General features: G+C 40.5%; 1 protein-coding gene across 2 annotated transcripts; it reads right to left on the bottom strand.

Moving 5' to 3' along the window:
• Positions 1-3,827: 3,827 nt before the first annotated feature.
• Positions 3,828-24,031, bottom strand: ubash3ba (ubiquitin associated and SH3 domain containing Ba). 2 transcript variants are annotated; one of them, XM_080867702.1, is made up of 15 exons: positions 23,548-24,031; positions 23,187-23,361; positions 10,529-10,582; positions 10,094-10,280; positions 9,027-9,225; positions 8,154-8,323; positions 7,830-8,038; positions 7,596-7,740; positions 7,321-7,441; positions 7,101-7,223; positions 6,860-6,952; positions 6,412-6,556; positions 6,212-6,318; positions 5,832-5,941; positions 3,828-5,723 (listed from the first exon to the last, which is right to left on the bottom strand). In XM_080867702.1, exons 2-15 carry the CDS (start codon positions 23,312-23,314, stop codon positions 5,586-5,588), a joined length of 1,929 nt encoding a protein of 642 aa, XP_080723828.1. In that variant the 5' UTR covers positions 23,315-23,361; positions 23,548-24,031; the 3' UTR covers positions 3,828-5,585. The 2 variants fall into 2 exon arrangements, with proteins under 2 accessions (XP_080723828.1, XP_080723827.1); XM_080867701.1 differs by having other exon boundaries at positions 3,829-5,723; positions 23,187-24,031.
• Between the last annotated feature and the right edge of the window lie 377 nt (positions 24,032-24,408).

Here is a 24,408-nt window from a genome sequence, read left to right as displayed (position 1 = left end):
GCAGATGCGAATGCTCGCCATGATGATGGTGAAACCTGTTTTAATAAATCAGTAAAGGTGAAGGCTCCTGGAAAAGTTTTTGTTCGGAGGGATGCTGCTTTCAAATAGCTTCTGCTAGCTCTCAAAAATGTTTGTTCATTTGCTACCACTATGATTGATGATGTTTGCGCTTAAGTCCATCCACATATCCAAAGTCGATTAATAACTGTACCCCACACTGAGAAGCACTAACACTAAGACATCCGTCAATCTGTAACAGTACAGTATATCCATGTTTTTCTGTTCTTGTACTCTGCAGGCACTTCAGCTCATCGTGATGATGTGTTATGGCCTCACTTAACTCGTGACAGCTGTGTCCAACCTTATCGCTGGTCAGAATGACTAGCTCTGCAGGAACTGGTTGCCTAATCCTAAGCTTGTGCTTCTGTGAAAAATTGACATTTTCATGTTTATTTGCTAGAGCTGCTTTGCTCGAGTGACAAGCCAATGACTTCACATTTGATGTCATGCTGTCAAGCATGACTGAAATAAAAATGACTGAAATAAAAATGTTTTTTTTATAATTCTTGGTTTTGTCATAAACTAGCCAGGGCGCTACACAGAGCAAGAATTTTGACTCTTTTCCAAACTGACTTAGCTATATGTCAGGACCCCCAGTAATCTGGTTCATGTTATTGCCAACACGAAGGCCCAAGGACTTATGACAGCCACTTGCAAACTGCCAATGCTGTTCTGCAATGTGTCTGAAGACCTTCAAAGTTGCCAAGAGACACCTCTCACAATGACTCTGAATTCCAAAAAGTTTAGACGGAGGACACAAATAAAAAAAGACCAGCAATGTAATTGTGGCACATGTAACCCAGAGTAAAATCTACATTATAATCAAGCCCATAAATATTCATCAACGACAATCTTCTTCTATTATTTACAGATCACCTTAATATTGGACTGTGAAAGTCTTCATAGCACTTATCTCTAATGGAAGAAGTCACAAACCTCTGTTTTTAACTTCGTTTTAGCATTTTTCAGCTTACCGTTTGGGTTTTAAAGCTGGCAGCTCCACAGTTTTGATTCACTGCTCCCACCCAAAAACCCTTTTTTTAGTCAAAAAGCTCTGGAAAACACTTTAAGTGGTCTGCTCAAACAGCACACAGTCAAAGCAGGAAAACAGCTTGTGAACACAGTGGAGCATTTAGCAACTGAAGAGCAGGATATCTCACACAAGAGTGAGTTGAGTTTAATTTGACACAACTGCAAAATGAAAGCCAGACAGATGTGCAAACAGGTAACTGTTTCACATTATAATCACCGTAACGACTAAATTAATATTCCAGTTTCAACACTGCAATCCATGCCCAAAGTTCCCCCCAAAAACCCAAAACTTTAATGCGCTTTCACAGGAAAGAAGGACAGACTTAAAAATTCGATGTATAAAAACAGCTCATATAGTTAAGAGATTATCTAAGTAGTAATAACACAATAAGTTTTAAAAAATCATACTGATGTTTCAAGACTCATTTGATAGAAAATACATGCATAAAGGAAGAAATCCTTTTTAAAAATACCAATTCATTGTTCAGCATTAAAAATTAAGGTCTTCCAAACCCTAACCCCAATTAGTTAGTTATTCAATCTTAAGTGTAGCACAGCGGCTGCATAACTCGACGAAGGAGAATGCATACTGGGCCGAGGCCTAATCGCGCACCTCTGAACAAAAATATCTGCTCAGTTTCTGCATGGTTTCTTTCTTTGCCTGTGCTTGACCTCTGCACCAACGGAGAGGATAGAACTGTGTTTACAGACTTTTGTTAAAGCATTTCTTTGTGCTGAATTGAACATTAATTTGTCTAAATTAATTAACTAATAGACTGAGATTATTTCCATGTGTGATCAAGTTATGAACACCTGCAGAATACTTAAAGGGATGTTGGTCAAGATTGCGACTACCCTCAGCGCCTTACCAAAGAATGTATACATGAAATGTAAACCATCATAACCGAACCAGTAAGCCCTAAAAAATATCTACTGTGCTGTTTTTGTGTAGATGTTTTCTTTATGATGTGTTGATCAGCTATCATTAAACATTAGTCTTTTACACTACTTCGTAATGTATTATTAATAACAATCAAAAGCAATTGTTAAGTAATCGCTGCTAAGTAAAACAATCCATGTTTTTCCGATTCCCAATTTAAAAAAATAAAAATTTTCACTGTCAAAAAACTACATTTGACAATTTTAGATAAAGTCCTATTTTTCTTCTTAGATTTTAGTGCAGGGAACCTACAACTGAATTAGTTTAAATGCCACTCAGGCCCAACACACAGCTCTCTGAGGCAAAACAAATCAAACACCAGGATCAGTGTTAATCTACATGTTACCCGGGGCAGAATTTAGAAATTGCTGGCTCATAGTGTTCGTGAGCCTGTGAGTAACTGACTACGCGGGACTCTGAGATTGGTTTAACAGCGCCATCTAGCGTGAGTGCTAGAAGGCGCTGTGTTGCATGCCAAGAGTTTAAGTGTGAGTGAAATGCGGGCAACGCAGACAAAGATTTTAGAAGCACTCAATTTACTCCTAGTGATAATTTATATTTAAAATTCTGTAATAATTCCGTTTTTTATACAGTTTAGAACAAGATGCATATCCTTAGATAATCCCTACAGTTGTCAAAAAAGCCAGTAACAACAAAAAAAGGTTTGAGGCTACATATTTACAGCAAGAATTGAAACTAAAGGCACTTCATATGACAGTATCTAAAACACTGTAAGGCGGATTGAGCTATGTTGCTTCAATCTGACATATTTCTTTATATACATTTTATAATGTGCTAAATAACTCATGTAAAGTGCACTTTATACTGCTCAGCTTCACACAATTACAACCCTCTTGAATACGTTTTACATAGACATGCGCACAGCCTGTAAATAGCGTAGACATAAACATATGTGTATATATGTGTGTGTATACACACACTTTCTACTTTTTACTACATGTCAGTAAATTGTGTTTAATTATTGTATTTCTATTTATACTATGTCAGTATGTTTATGTTAAGTCTCTTTTTTTGCGCCACCTGTAGCAACTGACTCTTGAATCTTCAATCCTCTTAACATACTACAAGATATACTGTTAATGTAATATTTGCTATACACTATATCGGCTTTAACTACTCTGACAACTAGACTATGCAATGAGCAGTAGGCCATAAATCAAACGTACCTTATATCCTCCTCAGCTTCTCATATCACGTGGAAGAGCCTGTATTAGCTAGAAAGTTTCATTTGTGGGGCTACCATGCTAATACAGTAGTTATTCATGTCCCAGGTGCTTTTCACCTGTGCGCTTTAACCTGTAGTGAGTTTAAGATATTGTTAGTGGTCCCACGGATTTAAAATAAAATGTAGTTTTTAAAGTTTCGTCACTATTAAAAGTGCATTATACTAAGCGCCTCGAACAATTAGGAGGAAATTCAGGTGAACAGGTTAGCGCAATTACTTTTAGCTAGCATAGAAGAATTATATAAACTCACAAATAATACTATGTCCTAAATTAATATTTCAGATTCATAAAATGTTGATAAATTTCACACATTAAGCAAGAAATCCTCTTTGCAGGCAGTGCAAGGTTCATAGTAGGCAATTGAAAGAAACGGAAGTCTGAAATGTTATAAACCACAACTGGCAGCATGATGTCTGAAAATAAAATGTGTGAATGGTCTAAGTATCTGCAAAAAACTAGTTCCTTTTCGTTTATGACTTGCACAAGTGTTTTTAATCAGAGATGTATGCCACTGGGTTTAAAAAAAATAGGGTGGCACAGGGGGCTCCAGGAAATCCAGATATTTAATCAGAAATAAAGTTAGCATAGAAAAGAATTATTTTCAGATTCATGCGCAGGGGTTCTGCACAAGACTTTAAATATAACTCTGCGGTGGACAGTTGTTTTAAAGTGGAAAAAAGCATTCAGACTTTTTACTTTAGTAAAAATTACAACCTTACTTGGTAGCCTAACAGTACTCAGTTTGTATAATCAAACATTAAAATACCTGAAGTACATATATAGTACAGGTACCTCAAATAGTACCTGTACTAATTATGTAGAATGGCAATTTTCAGACTCATACATATTATTATTATACATATTGTCATAATTATACATTCATGTGTATGTCTCTTTAATAATTTTAATTACTTATATGTTGCTGAATAGCTTGCTCTAATAAAATGCAATTTATCTGCAACACAAGAAAAACCTAAAGCCTTCAAATAAATGGTGTTGAGTACATTGTATCCAAAATATAGTGGTGCAAAAGCACCACACATACATAACATAAAATACAAATACATTAAACCTGTGCTCAGAGATTTAATATCAAAGTGTAAAATGAGTTTGATGTCCCTGTATTCATTACTGTTTTAAAAACAAATCAGATGTTGCAACTGGTACAGAATAAACCCTAAAGCAACTAAACTTATTTGATATGCATTTGTGCAGACAGTTTACAGTAAGGGGATATTGGCAGCACTGCTCTACTGCACTGCAGTGTCCACTTATGCTCGTTTTCTTGCTGCACGAGAAGAGGGAGTAAGGTCTTTACAGAAGACATGGAGGGCTGATATATGCTGGCCTTCGTAGCTCCACAACCTTGTTTTATTAATTTTTAGAGTATCGGTGGATTTTCAGATTCATGCAGCAAATAACTGATATCTTATGTAATCCAGAAAAAGTAAAATTCATCACATTGTCGAAAAAGTACTGTCGTGGTCAGAGAAAGCAAGCAGAAGGTTCAGTCGATAAAAAACAACAACACAGCAACATTCTGTATATTATCATATAAATTTTCTTGGTCATATTGACTTGGTTGTCTCCAGACAAATCCCATAGGCCATGGCTTACAGCAAGATTAAATGAGTCATGTGGCCATGTAAATGTCAACACAGAAGAAAATGATATGACATTTTACAGGAATCAAACCTATAACAAGCTACCCACCTGAGCACCAAAAAACGATGAAGATCAGTTCCTCCCTGTCTGATTGTCAACATTTCTTTTGTGCTTTTTGTGTTTGTTTTTTTTCACCAGAGGGTCACAGCTACAAGTTAAATAGTTATTTTTGACCCACGGCAATATAGTTTTTCTGATACACAAGTCTTTCTCAACTAATTCTGGTCACAGTGTGTGAGAAGGCAGCAGAACACAAAGTCGTCACCCACTCCCCTCTCTGCCAAAGAGGGGCCTGCAGACACAGTTTAATGACGCACCCTCTCGTGACATAAAACCTGATTCATCGGCAACCATCAACAAATCAAACAGCCATCTGCATTCCTCGCAGCACCTCTACATTTTGGGTTAACAAGTATATCGCTGAGGATAATGCAGCAAAGTCCCGCCCAAACTGTAACACATTTTTCTGTAATCTCCACACAAACTGTACATTCCCGTTCCTGAGCAGTGTGTTTGAATACATTTGCCTTCATTTATGCGCTTCTTTTTTGTTTTTTCTTTTTGTTTTTTGCATGATGTCTTTTGATGGAAGCCACTTTTTGTTCAGCAGTTCAAGATAAGAGAGCCAAAGAGCAAATCCTTCAATCTTGCATTAGCATTTCCCTCCAGTTGAAACTGTGATTGGGCCCGTGTGTCAGAGGCAGAATCGGTGGGTCGACCAGCTGCCACACCCCAGTCTCTCCCATTTCTTCGCAACTGCAAAATCCCAAGTAAGGAATCTGGACAAAAGAAGACACAGATGTGCATGTTGTCCAAAAAAAGCATTGGGAAAGGGAGAAGTTACAAAGGAAATCAAAGAAGCGCCGAAACTGAAACGCTACACTGACCTTTCGAACAACTTGGACAAAGTCCTTGGAGTTTTGGGGGTTGAGGCCTTGTATCTGGCGAGTGCAGGCCTCCAGGGAGGAAGCATGGGCCACAAACAGGACCGTGTTTCCTGTGTGAAAGAGGTAGAGAACATAGAGTCACATTCCTCAGATACCATAAGCTTTCTGTCCCAAACTAAGCCATTGATGATGTTTAGTTTCTTGGATACGCGTGTTTTACGAGCTAAAAAGTCTAGCTAAGAAGTTTAAAAGTACAACACTGAAAACTACAGTTTTATCTACATAAAGTGGCTGTTTTAACCTGTGAATGTTGGCAACATTTAATGCTTACTAAGCAATTACTTAAAAATCCTGGATACATGTTAATTATTATACTTTACCCAAGTTTTTGCACTCAGTCAGGATCTCTCGGGTCACCTGGAAGCTCCTGCTGATGTAGGTGTCATAGGACTCTGAAACTGTCAATTTACTTATGGGAATATGAGGTCTAGGAGAAAAACGAAATAGATACTAGGGGTGAAGTAGATTGTAGGATCAGAGAAAACAGCACAACCTCCATAGTGTTAGTGTTGCTGTGTACCTATATGTTGTGTCCACACTCAGATTAGCAGCAGCCAGCTCAGCTGGAGGGATCCAGGAAGGTAAACATGTACCTGAAACCCACTTGGTCCATTCAAACAATCCTGGCTCCACACGGATTTTTGTCTTTCCGTCCTGCTGGAGACCTGGCAGAGAGTTGAACTGAGACTTACTCTTTTTGGAGTAAAATGTAAAGGAAATGTATAAATATGTGCAAACGAGGTAACCTTTAAAAAGGATTTGCCTTTTTAAAGCAGACATATTGATGTGTCTAAATACTACGAAGGTCCCGTTACACTTTATAAAATGGACCTAGAAAAGCCTCACTGTGATAAGACCTGAACTAAAGATTTATGACTCAAAGCTAACATTGAAAATATCACACAGTAGAAAGAAGCTGAGTAGGTGCTGGTGTCAGTACACTGACGCCTGTGAAGATGAGGTCCTACCTTGAAGAATGTGCTGAGTAGTCTGAATGCATCGAAGAGAAGGAGAGCAGTAAACAAAGTCTATTGTTGTATGGCTTTCTAACAGGGCTTCCCCTGAGATAGGACAAAATACAGTGTGATTCCACAGGCAAGAATGTCATGTAGTATGGGAAATAAAACATTTCAGTCTTAAAAAGCTCAATTCTTCAGAATCTCAGATAGCTTTACACTGGTAAATGATATAAAAGTAAAATATACCAACCAACAAGACGGGCCTGTGTGGCGCCAAAGACAGTAATTGGGCAATCCTTATCAAAGTCCCGGTGCCCACCACTTCGAGCTGGGAGACTGGTTGGCATGTTGAGATTAGAGCGAATGTATCTGCCTGCACAACACAAATAAAATATAATAAATCAAGTTAAACGTATTTAATGCCATACTGATGTGTAAAAAACATGGTCATCCCCCTATTAAACCCTTACCTTTGGAGTCAAAGCACTGAGTGACCCAGTGTTTGCCAAACACCACATCCATCCTCTCTCCATGGCGACACACAAACAGCCTCATCTTGGACAGGGACGGCTGACTAGCTGGTCTTGACACCTACGATTAGAATTGTTTGAAACTGTGAGTCATTAAAGACAACATGCACTAATCTGGAGCCTCTGCTAGGAGCCCACGCAGTAATTATTGTCATTAACAAACTCTTTGTGGTGTTTTTTTGTTTTTGTTTTTTTTACTTTAACACGGGCTGTACCTGCATAGGAAGACAGAGGCCTGGAAGGCTGGGAGGATCCACAAGACTGTCAAGTAAACTGTCATTTTGCTGTCCATCAAAAAATAGCCCACCAACAGTGCTGCTAGAGTTCGATGGAGAGGCACAGTTAAGAAAGGAGAAAGACCTAGAGAATGAAACAAAAAACAAAACACAAATGATTTAAATTGTTAATAGTTTTAAAAAGGGCACAGCAACCCTGTTTCCCTTCCTTACCCATGGACGACCCATGTATCAGACTCATCGGCACGGTTGACGTAGTTCTCAGGCAGGAGGCCGGACAGCCCTGTACTCAGCGAACTACCAAACACCCAGCCTTCGCTAGCGGTGCTCTGCTCCATCGGAGACATGAAAATAAAGTCTCCTTGCAACAGCTCCAGCTCGTCATCGTTCTGAGGCATGTACGGGTACATGACTTGCAGTGTCTGCGGGGGGCCAGATGATTAAGAGCCATTAAGACGGCAGCAATTTCAAGTGCCCGAGCTACAACTGAGGAGCGGAAACATGCTTGTTAAGAGATGGCACTAAATGAGAGTGTACCTCGTGATTAGCAAACCGAATATCCCTGGAGAAGAGCACGGCCAGCCAGTCACACCCTGCAGACACGTCAACATTTTTGGCTAGCTTCTCCAAAGCCGGAAGGCTACTGGCTTGAAAGTGGTAAGCCAACGTGACATGAAGCTGTTTCTTATGGGGCTCAACATGAACATCTGGATTAAGGATAAAAAAAGAACAGCATATACACACCAGTTATCCACAATAATAAAAGCACTGGCAGGTAAAGTAATTAACACTACAGATCGTGTCACAGTGGTATATTTATGTGGGAAAACCTGGATCCTGGCCTTCAGCATCTTTCCAAAGCCTACAAGTACCCCCAATTCAGCCCAACCATATTAAGCCTAACTCTAATATGTGCCTTTTCCATGCAAAAGTTAAGGGTTTCTTGGGATGCACCAGTTGAAAATATAGAAAATACTAGTACCACTTCTGACCTTTAACCTTGACGATAGCATACAGCCTATCTCTCATGTTACTATTAGCTAGCCTGGCTCTGTACCATGATACAGTTCCATGGTTGTAGTTTTTCGTCAATGGCTACATGATGGACTCTCTTAACCAGGCAAAGGAACTTCCAGGATATGGTATCAACTAGCGAACCAAGCCCCAAATAATAATACATTAAGCAGTTCTGCCCAAATAATTCTAATACATGGGATAAGCAAGAGAGAATTGTATTGATCCTTTCATAAAACTCTTAGTCAGAAAGCAATTAGGCATGCAAATGTCTGTCTACTCCTTTGAACTAAATCATTGCTGCAGAGAGCCTGGGAGCATTAGTATCCAACACTGCGTCTGCAAGACAGCGTTCATGTATAACCTCTTAACCAAAGGGAAAAAGAGGACTTGAACCTGCTTTTGATGCGGCTTCAGTGGCAAAGTCAGCAGCAAAACTCTTCAGAACTTCTGCCATCTGTTCCTCCACGAAGAGACCAATGAAGGTTGAGGAGACATAGAGCTCCAGGGGGAGGGGCATAGGTATGCGACCCTTCCACTTGGCCATGGTGGTCTGGAGAGCATCGGACAGAGCCTCCACCTTCGCATCAGTACACTGAGTGTAAAGGAGATAACAACACAGGAAACTCAGTGATATACTGAACACTCTGTCATTGCTAGTGATCTCAGAAACAATCTGTACATGGGCAAATATAGAGTTTAGTGCAAATATACTTACATACATACTTATTTATTTCCACTGAATATATTTTCTGTAAGTTTAATCAACTTTTTAATATAAGCTTCTACTGTTATCCTGATGACATCCAGCTCTACCTGTCTACCAAACCTAACACCACTCTCCCACTTGTGACACCTCCAGGAAATCTGCTTTGCTTGCAACTCTGACTTTCTCCTGACTGGCCCCAAAGGTCTTCTTCTCACAGTCCCTTTGACTACCATGATGTTTACAGTAGAGTTTTCAGTTGCTCAGCTCCGCACCTTGACATCTGTGACACTCACCACTTTCAAATCCTGTCTCACAATGCACGTCTATGCATGCAAGGCTTTGAACTGGGAGAAATTGGGCTGAAATTCTACACATAGACGTAATGCTTTAACAAAGAGGAACTTGGGTCATAAGTTAGCTAACAACTGAGGGACAGATTTTAAATTTGAAGACCACAAAGAGGTTACAGGAGGTTAACCAATCCAGCAAACTCAAATCTAACATGTTGTATTTGCAAGCACTTCTTTCAGTTCTAAACTGTTCACTGCGTTCTCTGCAGCAAGCTTCACGCGGAAATGTGACAGCATACATTAAATGTTTACTGTACATTTGCAGAAACTGAAAACAACTTCCTCTGGGTGAGCACAAATAATTTAAACACACACACACACACACACACACACACACACACACACACACACACACACACACACACACACACACACACACACACACACAGGAAGTTGAGACTGACCATGAAGAACTGGCAGAGGGTAATGTGGGGAAAGATGTTGTGTGCCTTGTTCTTGCCACAAGACAGGCGGGACTGCTTCCAGAAGTGCGTGAGCTGCTGGAGCAGTGGCCCACTTGGTCGCAGATATAACACATACTCTCTGGGTAGAGGGTCATCCAGGAAGGGGTCATCGACATGGGAAAAGAGCCTGGAGTGACCAAGATCACGTCAAGTGGAAAGAGGGAGAAAAAAAAGCTGTGATAATGGAAGATAAAAAGGAAGGAGCAGCTAATGTCCAGCAGAGGGCAGCGATGGTTGTAAATGCAATCTGATGTGTCAATAAAATGTTACATTAGGTCAGTATATTTTTGCCATGTCAAGAATATCCATTTGATTTCCTGTTAAGCAATAACAACAGGGAGCGTAAATATGAGTGTGCACATGTGTTGCTCTCACCAGTCACAAGCCACCTGGACGTTTTTCCCTCCTGTCGAAACCAGAGCTTTTAGGCTGCAAAACAGGAAGAGAAAGCAAGAGGGGGAGATCAAAGCACAGCCACACAAATCAATACTTTCTCTTCCGGACTGTATTTATTAGGAAGAGACTGCTGCGTCTCCGTGTGACTGTGAACAAAGAACAAACATCCAGAGAGACCAGTAAAAAGACAGAAAGCACACAATGATTCTTTCATTATTCATACCAGAGGTTCATGAAACACTCTGACTTGAAGCAGCTAGCTTCTTTGCTAAGAACTAAGAATGCACTAGGACAGTCTGGTTCTATCATCAGTTAGGTGTGGCCACCTACAGGGAGATGCATCTCCCTGTGTTAGTGTTAACTGAGGTCGAACTTGAAGCCGAGCACACTCGAGTACGGTAACAACACATTCAAATCACTCGTCTCATTGCTTAAAAATGTAGGCCAACAAAACCCCTGTGTCACGATACCAAGATCTGCTATAAATGACAGATAAAATAACGCCTTTGGTTCTAAAATGATATAAAATGAACGGTTCCTACCACAAGATTTATCTGTGTCATTTTATACTCTAATTTCTTTCTTTTTTTCCTGAAACAGAGAGCTGATTGAATGATTACTCTCGAGTGTTCAAAATCTAATTAGCATCTTTTTATAAAAGCTCTGTTATCGCAGGCTGCCTCTGAAGGGATTTGCTGATTCAAGGAGGTTTCTTCAGCTCTTAGAGGACTAACACAGATTATATCTGCAAGAGACGGTAATTTAGAAGGTTCAGAGCATACACGCACTGCAAATCTTTGGTGCACTGTAGCATAAACTTTGCTGTTTTGTCGAATATATCTTATGCTTGGTATTACAGCCTGTAAGAGCTGGATTCCTGATAAACGAGTAAAGAAAGGAAGTAGACAGTTTCATGTTTAAACAACAGGGAATTCATGTTAAGTAACTGCACGTTGCTTTGTAGCATTTAAGCTTTAAAGCTCAGCTACAAGCCACCCAACTCCATCTCCTTTGAGCTTTGTAGGGTGCTTGAAAATAAAGCAGAACTCTGAGTCTGTTTAGCTCTCATTCATTGCAACAGATAACCCTAAAAGCAAAACCTTCAAAATAATGTCACATTTTTCTAAATGATATCTCTATTCTCACATAAGAGAGCTTTGCTTGTTGGTACTCTTAATGGCAGTTCTAATGAGCCATAAAACTGAACAAGGGGTCGTATTCTGCATCATTGTATGGTCACCATTTGACTGAATTTATAGCGTGATGCGGACAGAGTTCATTGTGCCGCCCTGATGTTCGAACTCAATGAGCTATTTTTAAATTTGTCCCAGTGAGAGGGTCCTAGATACGGCGAAATCCCCCAACCCTGGGGCAGTGCGCACTGAAAGAGCACAGCGTGCACGCTGAGAGCGTCAAGCCTACAGGATCCTAACAGATGGCTCACACAGATCTACATAAAGACTTGAGTTATATATCAGCTACAGTGAGAGTCAAAAAATTTGGTTAGTCTATGGTTAATCTATTATTTATGCTATTTTAGCACTACACCACCACTGTAAGGAGGAGGTTTTAAGAAAGAGAGTCAGTTGTCCTTTTCAAAAGATTCCACCTGGTTCTGTGTGGAGGAGGAAAAGAAGGGGATTTTCTCTCAGAAGGCATGATGGGATTACATGCAGATGTGACTGAGACGTCACAAAATCCAATCCAGGCTGGAACATTGGATTCTTGCTTCTTATCTCCTTGGTATTTTATGAGAGTGAACCCTTGCGATATTAAATAATAGTAATGCTCTTAGTGCGGAGTCACAGAGCAAACTGATGCAATGGCACTTGAATTTAATCTTCCTTTTTTTTAAAGCTTTTCAAAGGAGAAGAACCCCCGATCCATGTATAAACAATAACACAACATCAAGCAGGATGGTGTTGCCGTTTTTTATTCATCTGTGTGGCACAGATTTTTAAAAAGGGCAATGTTTTAAACAAAAGATTTTTTTGTATGTGTGTATTTTGAAAATGTAACGCACAAGATTGGAGTTTAAGCTTAAGCTTTTCGTGGATCAGTCCACGTGAAAAGGACATCATTACCGACTCTGGCAACACTTCAAAGTAAAAACATCGATGCTGACACGTTTGATCAAATCATACGTTTCAGCTAACAGCCGATTCAGAAATATGTCTGCCTGAAACTTGTCGATTTTTCCTCCTTTATTAAATCCATAAATAAAATTCTTGAGATTTCCGAATGTCTTTTGTGAGAGTGTCCTCGACTGAAGTAGGTAACAGTAACCGAGCAGGTTTTTTCATGCCTGGAGAAACAGAGGAGCCTCTTCCTGTGAGGAAGCCGTGCTAAATACCACCAGGCTTGCTTCGTTGCAGCATGTTTCACTGTGGTTTGTGCTGTGTTTTTTTTTTTTTTTGCTACCATTTTTCTTCATGATTGTGCTTGATGGCTCACTTTGGAATCGTTATACAGGTGGCCAGAGTATTCACACTCAAACCTCTAGTGTGACTCCTCTGGTGGAACTTGTAAGTGTAATGTTCTCACGATGAGCTCTTCCATGCATAGTTCCCTTAGAAAAGAATATCTTTATATTAAGATACTGATTAAGCAAGAAATCACATGCATGTGATGTATTCCTTCGCCAGAAGTTTAATAAAGAAGGTAATCTTTCCACAATTTTTAACGCTCATATTGGAATATTATAATCAACTGCTCCACATTTTGAAAATGAAATATCCTCATACTAAATTATAAATGTAGCAATACTTTTTTCAAAACCCCACTTTCAAATTTGGTGCCTTCTTTATTAAACTTTCCCACATTTCTAATAGTTTTGGAAAAAGAAATGAGCTGATTTAAGTATGCGTTGTTCTTGGTATTTCTTGCAATCATTTCCAAGCTGTGGTGAGGCCGTTTTCAGAAATATCTTTAACTTTTTTAAAGCCTTACTTTCATGGTCTGATTTTGACTGACATGCGGGACCACAAGGAAGTCGTAGTACACCAACAGACATGCTTAAAGGTGTCATGTATACTTTCGCCACCGCAAATTCCTACATGCCTGTCTGCATTTCATAATCTAACCTCAGACGAGTGCCTACTTTACAGAGTGGTTATGACTGATAACAAGAACTAGGCGTCGCACAACCCATGTAGATCATATCAGTGTGGATATTTGGATGCAGTCTTGGTAAAAAGAGAGTACATTTCGAAGGTTTTCTAATAAGGACAAACACCTCATACTGGTTGTCAAGCACAGTGGTGTAGGTGTGATGATTTCAGCTTGTTTTTCAGTAAAAGGACCTTAGCACCTCGCAGCCGTTGAGTCCACCACGAAGTCGTCTGTATGGCAAAATGTTACAGAGTCAGCTGAACTAAAGCGACGCTGGAAAGAAGAGTGGGTCAAACATCCTCCACAACAATGTGAGAGACTGAGACAGTCATACAGTTATCCGGTCGTTAAGTGATGACATGATGAATCCTATTTCCCGGCCTAAAATAGCTGTGTCGCTAGCGGTCACGTAGCACATCATTATATACCAGCTAGCCAAACTTCAGTAACCCTACAAACGTCACTGCTGTTTAGTTTTCTGTCTTCATTTATGTTGGAAGTGATAATTTTAATTTGTTTCCAAAACCCGGTAGTCAGGACATGCTATATTGTATTTAGATAGCAGGGAGTTAGCTCGCTAGCTTCTAACTTCTAACTCCGTTGAATGTCATAAATTCCGTTTTCATGGATGCCTAGATGTTAAACTCACCTGGGAGAGCAGAACGCTGATCATTTTATTAAAGATGAAAGACTTTAGACAGTTTTTCAACTCTCAGTAATGCCATAGTGATCGTTTGATATATGGACCTGCAGCGGAGTTTAGGCCCAGACACGGCTAGTGACGTCAGACTTAACGACTGGATTGGTGCTAAAGGCGAATCTATAAGTTAAATAAATAATATAATGGTTACATTTAACTAATTTTAAGACCAAGTGAGGACAAGATGTAGAGTCTTGACAGACAGAATATTGTCTATTTTTTTCATTAAAAATAAATATACGCACCTTAACCACTTTAGAGTAGAATGATAAATAAAGACAACACTGCCATAAGTACAGAAAACAAAATAGTTGAACCAGTTATTCCAGCCTTCACTTACTAAAAATGTTAAATGCCAAAAAAGGCAAAGACTTTTTGACTATAGTGGTCGATGCGTTTTCTTTTACCATGAATTAATTCCATGTTTCAAATGGTTTTTCTATGTCGTTCCAGTATATATATTTGTTAGTGAACGCACTCTGGATTAGTAATAGTTTCTGTGAGAAACTAGAGAAAGTGACTATTATTGAATGGAGCTTTAACTTAATTTGCACATGCACCACGGCTGCACGCAACACAGAAAACAGCTTTTCATGGCAGCCACACATGGCAACTGTGTTTAGTTCCTGTTTCCACATTTAAGCCCACTTCAGATAAAGTGTTGTGTTGCATGTTAAAACAGCAGTGTTTCTGGTTTTTCACACGTGTAAACATACAGCGGACTATTTATTACAGCTGAACTGGATATTTTTCCATGCAGGTTAGCTACATAAATTTCCAAAGAAGTAGCAAACCACAAATGAAGAACAGAAGTTAAAAAAAGAAGCATATCAACACATCTTAGGACACACACAAATGTGTTAAATGCTCCCAGGGGCCCCCTCCTGACTTCACTCAATAGGCAAATGAACATTTCCTGTTTACAAGCCACACAGTTTTTGCCACTTATTACAGCCACAGGGCTGAGAGGACTGATGCTGCTAAAACCAGACTGCAGCCTGAGGAAAGCCCCCATCAGGAGAGGAAAGGGGCTCCCCTTCGGCCAATCTAGCAGACTATGCAAATGGGTGGTAAGCCCACGCCAGACATGAGGCCGGAACAGCTGATTCATCATTATAGTTCACGATACATTGCCTACAAGTATCCTTATACACAACAAGGCTGATGCATTCATGCCAACAAAGCAATAATGCTCACCGACTTAACATTTCCATTATGTAGGTTTATTGTATATGTTGAAAGAGATGCTTTATGGCATTTTGTTTCCTTAGAGTTAGTGACACTAAGCCAGCTATCTGTGGTAGGATTATAAAAAGGTCCTTGCAAAATTTTCTATCAAGAGATCCATCTCTGACCCTGAAAAGTTTGAAAATCCCACTATTAAACTAGCCACATCTTTGAGGTCAATTTGCTTTGCACAAAAAGTGGAAGCAGCGCAAAGTTGTAAGCACACTAATGTTTAGACATTTGCCTGCTAACACCTCTACAGCTAATTTGTTTTATCTTGTCTGTTTAATCTACTAGTAGATGCCCGTGCATCAGTGTTGTTTGGCCTGTTTGTTCTGTTGAAATGGCTTGAAATGAAAACAATATGATGCTTTTATAAGGTGCTGTAGGTGCATAACCGCAACAAATAAATATTTTAAGCCATTGCTAGGCAGTTGTTAGGCAACATGATGACATTATAACATGACATAAAGATATATTGGTAGCTAACTGGTTCTCAACATAATATATTGTGTAGAAGCCAGGTTATATATGATAAATGATATTTCAAGTTTTAATGACACTTTCTTTAGTTTTACGGCATCTCAGCTTGTGAGTGTTTGTAGTGTTTGTGTTTGCAAACTAGAGGTGACCGCAGCAATCTGCTAGGAACCGCTAGTGTGAATGTATCTGACCATACAATCAGAAACAGACTTCATGAGGGTGGCCCGAGGACTCAGCGTCCTCTAGCGGGCCCTGTCCTCACTGCCCAGCACCGTGGAGTCCAACTGGCGTTTGTCATGAAATGCCAGGATTGGCAGGTCCACTTGCACCCTGTGCTTTTCAAAGATGAGAGCAGGTTCACCCTGAGCACATGTACAGGATCTGGAAAAGCCATGTAGAAAATTATACTGCCTCTAACATCACATGACTGGTTTGGTGGTGGGTCACAGACCTCTACAGGCTAGGCAACGGCACCGTGGCAGCCATTAGGTTTTGAATTGCAGCAATTACATTTCAGCAAAATAATAATAATAATAATAATAATAATAATAATAATAATAGATTGCATTTATACAGCGCTTTTCGAGACCCTCAAAGCGCTTTACAATTCCACTATTCATTCACTCTCACATTCACACACTGGTGGAGGCAAGCTACAGTTGTAGCCACAGCTGCCCTGGGACAGACTGACAGAAGCGAGGCTGCCATATCGCGCCATCGGCCCCTCTGGCCAACACCAGTAGGTGGCAGGTGAAGGGTCTTGCCCAAGGACACAACGACCAAGACAGAGAGAGCTGGTGATTGAACCGGTTACAAGATGAGCTTCCCAACCCCCTGAACCACGGTCGCCCCTAACCCGCCTAACCTCACTTTTTTTTCAGGGCGTCTTTGAATTCAGTCCTCTCTAAGTTGATCATTTTCGTTTCCATCAAACGTGTTCCTAAAACATTACGTAGTTCATATCAGTATAGATATCCAGCATGATCACTTTCCCACTGAGATCTGATGATTTTTTTGAGCAGTTTATTAAAATACCAATTCGGATTTTCCTAAATCTTGCCCCTTACAAATACTCTCAATATTTAAGTAATTAAAAAGACAAACACAAAAACTAAAAATATTGAAAACTAAACAAAAACTAGCTTTTTCAAATAATAAAAACTGAAGTGCAATAAGGAAACTAAGTGAAACTAAACTGAATTAAAACAAAAACTCAATACTGAAAAAAATTAAGAAATAAATTTAGAGAATACATAAATATATATACTTTGATCTCTTGGTGTTGTACATTCAGAGCTTTCTTTAGAGCTATCAAAGCAACATTTCAGTATCACCCCTCTAACCGTACACTGCTTGCCGTACAAAGCAAGCAGTGTACGGCCCGTGACATGGGCCTCTACTCTTCATTATTTCCACACAATCGACACATCAAATCCACAAGATCTGACGGAGAAAGTCAGAGATTGACACCAGTTAATGAACTGTGAGCCGTTTGTGTTACTAAAGTTAATGTTTAGTCGCTCGCCGAGCTTTGCCGTTTGAGCAATTGATCAGAAATGCTTCTAAAACAACTAAAACAAAGTGTGCTGTTTTAGCATGCTATTTTTAGTGCCCCGTGACGTCAGTGAAATGAGTGCACAGGGCAAATGTTTCACTAAGAATATGTGAGGCTCGGTGCCAAAATTGTGACGCATAGCACAGCATTCATCAAAAGTCTGCGGATGTGTCATGCAAAGCAAAGCAAAACAGCAAATGTTCAAGAGTTGCAGTTGGCACGCACATGGATGCTTTCTGAAAGCTAAAATCAGGATCTTTATTCTAGTTTGGGGGTTTTTTGGGGTTAAATTACACCTGAAAATTTTGTTTCCAGGTCTCAAAGGTCAGATTAAAATTGGCCTGTCGACAGGTTAACAAATACAAGCTTAATCTAAATAGAGTTTTTAACTGTTTACATTTCCTAAAGTTTTGCATTTGTCTACTGAGAAAAAAAGTACAGCAACTCAAGAGGTATAAAAGGCTTTTACAATGCAGAAGAGACGTGCGAATCCCCTGCGTCAGCCACCCTTCAACCCTCAAACGAGCACACTCTAAAGGTCACAAGCCACTTCCGGAAATGGGCGACTTCCTCTTGGCCGTCTGCAATGCAAGCTCAGAGTTTGTTACTGCAAGCAGCCACTAACACGTCTGATGTACTCGTGAGCTACACTGAGTGACTGCTGTAAGATTTCCTCAGTTAAACTTAAACGGTTCCTCATTGATGCCTTTGGTGCGTGTTACACGGGAGTAAAGTTAATGCATGTAGCTGCTATGGTTGAGGCGGGAGTTATGAAACCGATGCAGGCAAGAGAACATTGTCCCACACCGACTTCCTCTTAAACAAACAAAAGCCTTTACAGACAGAAAGAACAGAAACAAAGACAGAAACGACAAATTTACCACATATTATGCTATCTGAGCATAGATACGTTAGAGCGCAGCAACCGCAGTGCCATCGCCCTCTTCACTTTAGACACACTGTCGGAAACCAACAGACATGGCAGTGCCTGAAGATAATTGCACGTGTTAAGGAATACAAAACAGAGGCTTTTGGTCAGCATTTGTCAGGGTTTATACTGGAGCTCAGAAGGGCTGCATTCTATTTCACAATCAACACCAGATTTAGGCCAAATAAACAAATGAAGGGCACATTTATGGCATTTATTATGCTAAACTGCCAGATATTAGACAGACCCAGCCTTTCAAAAGCAGCAATTTTCTTAGAACTTGTGTTTAGTTATGATGTTATATTTTCTAATACGCCATTTATTAAAACCTGATCACCTGATTACCCCATAACATATATTTTTATTTCAGATTTTGGATTCTGTGTGACAATCCTGGATGCACGAGAGTTTATGTGACTTTTGGGATGAAGCACAGACCTTCTGACTGAGAAGTGGTCATGCTGCATAATTCATTACAAAAGCCTTCACCGCTTCTAGTTTGTCTACATCCTGTTAGCATGAAAGTAAAAGTGAGCAAAAGGGTGTCTAAATATTTTATTTACTCTTTTAATTCCCCGCTTTGCTCTTTGTTCCTGCGGTTCTTGTTCTGCTGCATTGTGGTCATCAGCTTCACGCTTCAGTTGCTCCAAACTGCCACAATAAACACTGAGGTAAGGCATTTTAACGAATTAGTATGCTGGCTCATATCCTAATTTGTTTCTATTTCAGTCACATTTTTTTTCTTACAGCTGCTTCAAGGCAGGTCTGTGCTTCATGCATGGCTGACATGAAGAAGCCGCAGACACGCTGTCTGTTTCTCGTAGTTTCTCTTAACATAGTTCATCATTTGTTTAAATCAAGAGCTTAATTCCTCTCTTGACTTTCTCACGAGCTGTAAAACTGCGCCTAAATCTGCCATCGGCACAGGTACCTACAGTCAGCCGATACCATAGTTATGTCAAATTTAGCCTCAGGTAATACACTGCTCTGACGTTACACACTTATTGATAATTGGAGGTCAGAGAAAAGTCAGGATCCAAGTCAGGACAGAGGAAGGAAGACAGAGCAACTGCCTTACTGATAAAGTATAGCAGGCCGGAGAATACTGGGGATATAAACTCATGGCAAAAGTTAATATTTAACTACGGTGGCAGTAATGCAAGCAAATGTTTTATCAAGGAATTTCCCAGAACATATTGTTTACAAAATATCTGTAATTATACAGACCATATCTGGAAGTGGCCAGAAGCTTGGATATAACATCACAACAAAAGATCACCAAAAGTCCAGAAGATGGCTCGTTGTAGCTTCAAAAACAAAACGGTAGTTCTAGCCCGATACTCACAGTTGCTCCATATTTTTGGACACAAATTTCTGTTTCATGTGCAGAATTTGTTTACCCTTAAGGTGTTGACGTGGTAAACAAAGATATTGCATTTACAGCTATTTTTGCACGCACTTCCTCCCCCCACACTATAATGTAAAAAGACTCAGTTTAAGATCTTGTTGAGGATCCTTTGCACGATGTCTGGAGTCTGTGGACCTCACCAAAGATTCTTTCTTTGTCATGCTTTGCAGGCCTTTGCTGCAGCTGTGTGTAGCTGTTCTTTATTTGTACTTCTGCCTTCATTTTTGCATTCAGTACGTGGAATGCATGCTCGACTGGCCAAGTCAGTCAAGTGATCGGCTTGGCCATTTTCGGCTCTGTAATGACCTTTCTGTTCTTGAGGCTGATGAGTGTTTTGCGCCTTGAAATCTCTACGTTTTTCTCTCTTGAAGTCTTCTCTTTGCAGAGGGATTAGTTAATGATGAGCCTACATAATGGAGAGTTTCAGCACTTTTCTTTACCATAGAAAAGATGCTGTGATCATACACCAGTTGTCTTCAGTAGAGGTCCAGCCCCTTTACATTGCTCACTATGGCATAGATTTTATTTAAAATAAAATTATATTTGCCATTTTTATTTTCTAGAAAAGAAAAAGTATCCAAATAAAAGGAGCTTAACTCTATATCATGTCCTCGGTCTTTTATTATGGCAAGTCTGTGTTGTAAGGCTCAGTTTTCCAACCGTCTTCCAACCATCTGACACCATTATCGCAGAGAAAGAGAGACCACTGTCCATCCATGTCCTATCTGATTACACAAGCCAGTTCCTGGATGACTCAGCAGACCCCTCGCTGCCCAATTAAAACAGAAAGCCCAATTCTCCGTGTTCGTGTATGCGTGTGTGTACATGATTCATGCTCCCTACTCCCTGAAAAAAAAAAAAGAACTCTAGCACAATGAAGCTGCTGTTCGCTTGAGCCATGACTGATAACTGATTTTCCTATTAGTACCTCTCCCACACACAATACCAACTGGGAGAGAAGCTGACAACAAAACCTAATAAGCAGATGTTTATTTTTGATATTTTACAGCAACGTGTCTGGCGTGGTCGTCAGAGTAGATTCTGACCGTTTGAAACACATCTGCAGAACACAGATAACTTTTAAGTGAATCGAACTACAGCCCCCAAATGTCTTAATCGTGGATTTCTCCGTTTCTGACACGAGTATTTCATTTAGAGAGGGTTACTGCAAAGCTGTCTGTGGTACAGAGACAACACTGGGACGTATTGCATTATCGCTTGATAAAGCAGACGTGACAAGCGTGTCCGAAAGCAGTTGCCTGTTTACACATCGATCAGATACAGAGCGACATTATCGCCTCATCTTTTACGTCTTTAATGTTCCACTTAGAGAAAAAAAACAAATAGCTTTGTGTGCAGTTATTTCAAGACCAGAAAATGGTTAGTAAAACCTGTGCATATTTGATTCTCTAAAAATAAAATGGGATAAAGAACCGCAAGCAGTCACACATGTAATTAGGCTCCAAAAATATAAAAATGTCATGTTATATTTTGGTATCACTAGTCATATAAGTAAAAAAGGAGCCTCACACTTCATGAGGCTTTCTAGTGTTGCACAAAACACCTTTTATGTTTGTTTTCTAATATCATAAATAGGCCAGAGAGGCCAGACAGCCTTGAAGGCAGTGGCTCCTAATAATCCTGCTCCATTATGAATGTAATAGCCTCAATCAAATCAAAGTGTATCAGTCTGTCATCAATAATAGAAGCGAGCCCTGGCAAACAGGTTGCTCTGTCTGCATCGGTTCTTTGTGCAGAACGAGTGAGAGCTTCAGCCTGGAGCGATCAAAGCCGGGATGACCTCAGCCAGTTTTGCAGACGATAAAAAGGCTTAATTTTGGAGACGCTGCATCTTAAACAAAAGCGAAAGACTGTTCAACACTTTCGGCCTACTTGCAAAACTCTGCCAACTGTCACTGCTAAATTCTGACTCCTTGTTCTAAATGGTCAGACAGTTTTCTATCTGTACGATCCAGACGGCAAAACAAGCATCAGAGCTCGACGTTAATCGCGGCGCTCTCAGGTAATTCACTTTTGTCTGCTGTGGCAGTAATTTCAGCTTTCTTTTGATACCTGGGGAGAGGCTGAACATACAGAAAGGCTTTTGTGTGAGAAGATGAGGCTGCTGAAATATATGTAATGTGGGAGTCAACGGCAGAGCGAGCAATGAGAGACTCTATGATTGCAGATTATGTGATTATGTGGAGTTTGCGCAGCGAGAGGAGGCTGAGATGTAAAAACCGAGCTCTGTGCAGAACTTCAAATTTGACACCTCTTCAGTATGTCGGGTTACACAAACCACATCATGTTTGATAAAACGCTCCTTTGCCCACAGGCTCGAGTGAAATAAAAGGCTCAGCGACAGAAATGTTCATAACTTTACTCACTAACAAAGCTGCGCATCCATTTTTTAAACTTCTCTTCTTTCCTGGTTTCAATAAACACATCCTTCTGTTGATTAACCCTCATTTTTTTATAAGAAAATGTGTTATTTATATGATTTTTTTTTTTTTTTTTGAGGGGGGGAGGGCGGGGGTGCAATAGTAGTAAGCAGATCACACATTGTCATTTTCCAGTATAATTACATAATCCACAGACTACAATCACAAGCCAGTACTGCTTGTTTCCTGGCAACTTCTTTGCTCAGGGATGAATGAAAAGAAGTATTGAGAGGCACATCCAAGAGAGGCCCAGGGGGTCAGCTTCTCATTGAAAAAAAAACAAAAGCAAAAAAAAAGACTGCCTCAGACAGCACTAAACATCTCCTGTCATTTTTTTTATTACCCTAGCAGTGGGAAGAAGACGTACTTTGGTTTGCTGGGGAGGCAACACTTGAGCTTAAGTCATTGTTGCTGTCTTTTTTAGCTGAGATTGAGTAGCTTGCGTTCATATTGTTGGACTAAATACTTTCTGCAGCACCGCAGAAAGAAAAGAAAAAAAGTAACGCATGGCACAATAGATAAGCCGAAATCCTACTGTGTAAAGCTGCTGTAGCATTTTTCTTTACGGGAGTCATCTGAGAAGACCCCACGGGCGATAATATGTATCAATAAACACGCACAGCTGAGCAGACTCGCTGCCTCTCCTTCCAGCTGCAGAGATGCTGCTGATCAGCTGCTGGTGTTGACGCCGAAAGGCAGATAAAGGAAAACTTTGACAGGCTGCTGATGGTCAGCTCTACAGTGTTTAATGGTGTGAGCAGTGTGTGAAGCTGCGTATACTCACGCCCTGGTCTTGGGGAAGCCCATGGACAGCAGTACGTCCAGAGTGGACCCATGTTTGATGGTGTTCGGCCGGTTCTGGCGCTGTCTCCGCGGGGTCACTTTGGCATACAGTTCCTCTTTAGCTGCCATAACTCACTGCTCCATCGGTACGTCAGGTCCACCCCTCCTCCGATGTACTGTCATTTGTTGGAAGTAATAGATGTGTATAGATATAGATAGACCGATGGGTGTAGAGAGTAAACCAGAAGAAGAAAGGAAGAGGCGAGCTAATTAAAGCAGGCTGCCCCGGCTGAAGAGGAAGCGCGTAGAAATCACGAAACAGTGCGGGGAAGCGAGCATGGTGAGACTTGGTCTAAACGCACTTAGCTTGTCAAGCTGCCTCCTGACGGACTCGCACATGAACTCAACAGCAGGGGGCTCAGCCATGGAAAGTCACTTCTGCGCTGTCAGCCGTGCCCCCGATCCACATTCGCCGAGCGCGGAGGCGAAAGTGTCTGACTCCCGCTCGCTGTTCGCATCCGGTGCTCTCGAGTGAGAAAGTCAGCCTTTCCACGCCGAAACGATGTCTTATTTATGAATGAATCCCGGAGCGAGGGGAAGGCTCAGCCTGTAAACGGTCGCAGGTCTGACTGCGCGGCCCCTCTCTCTCAGTTAAAGGGGCATACGCTTGTTTGTGAGAGGACAGGAAAGCTGTTATAAACGGAACCAGGGTGAAACTAAAAGTAAAGCCCACTCCTCTGCTTATATACGTGTGCGATGAAAGTAATGAGATTACTTGAGAAAGGGTGATGTAAAGAGCCGAGGTACGGCTGGATGGTGGAAAAAGTTGGTCACACTTCCTGTCTGCGAAAGTCTGTGTCGACACTACTCCGCATGCGCAGTGCACTCCAAAGGGGATCCGAGCACCATCAGTTGCCACAGTAACCCGCTCAATTTGCCCTACATTACTACGTGAAATATAGGTACTTCTAACTCTTACGGATCGCGGTGATGTGTGAATTCCTCCTGCAGTTAAGTGAATGATTTTTGTCATTTTAAAATGTATCTGTGTAGAGAATAGCACAACTTTTTTTAATGGTAGCTTTATTTTCTTTCATATTGACAGCTGTAGCATTTCAGCTTGTGTGTGAGATACACTTTTAAAGGAGAAAATAGAGCAAAGAACTGCAATAAAAATAGATAATCATGATAATAAGTAGCACCCCATCGTGTTTGAAACGAAG

This window comes from Rhamphochromis sp. 'chilingali' (genome assembly GCF_963969265.1).
Source record: "Rhamphochromis sp. 'chilingali' genome assembly, chromosome: 19".
Classification (NCBI taxonomy): Eukaryota; Metazoa; Chordata; class Actinopteri; order Cichliformes; family Cichlidae; genus Rhamphochromis; species Rhamphochromis sp. 'chilingali'.
This window is presented reverse-complemented; position numbering and strand designations above follow the sequence as displayed.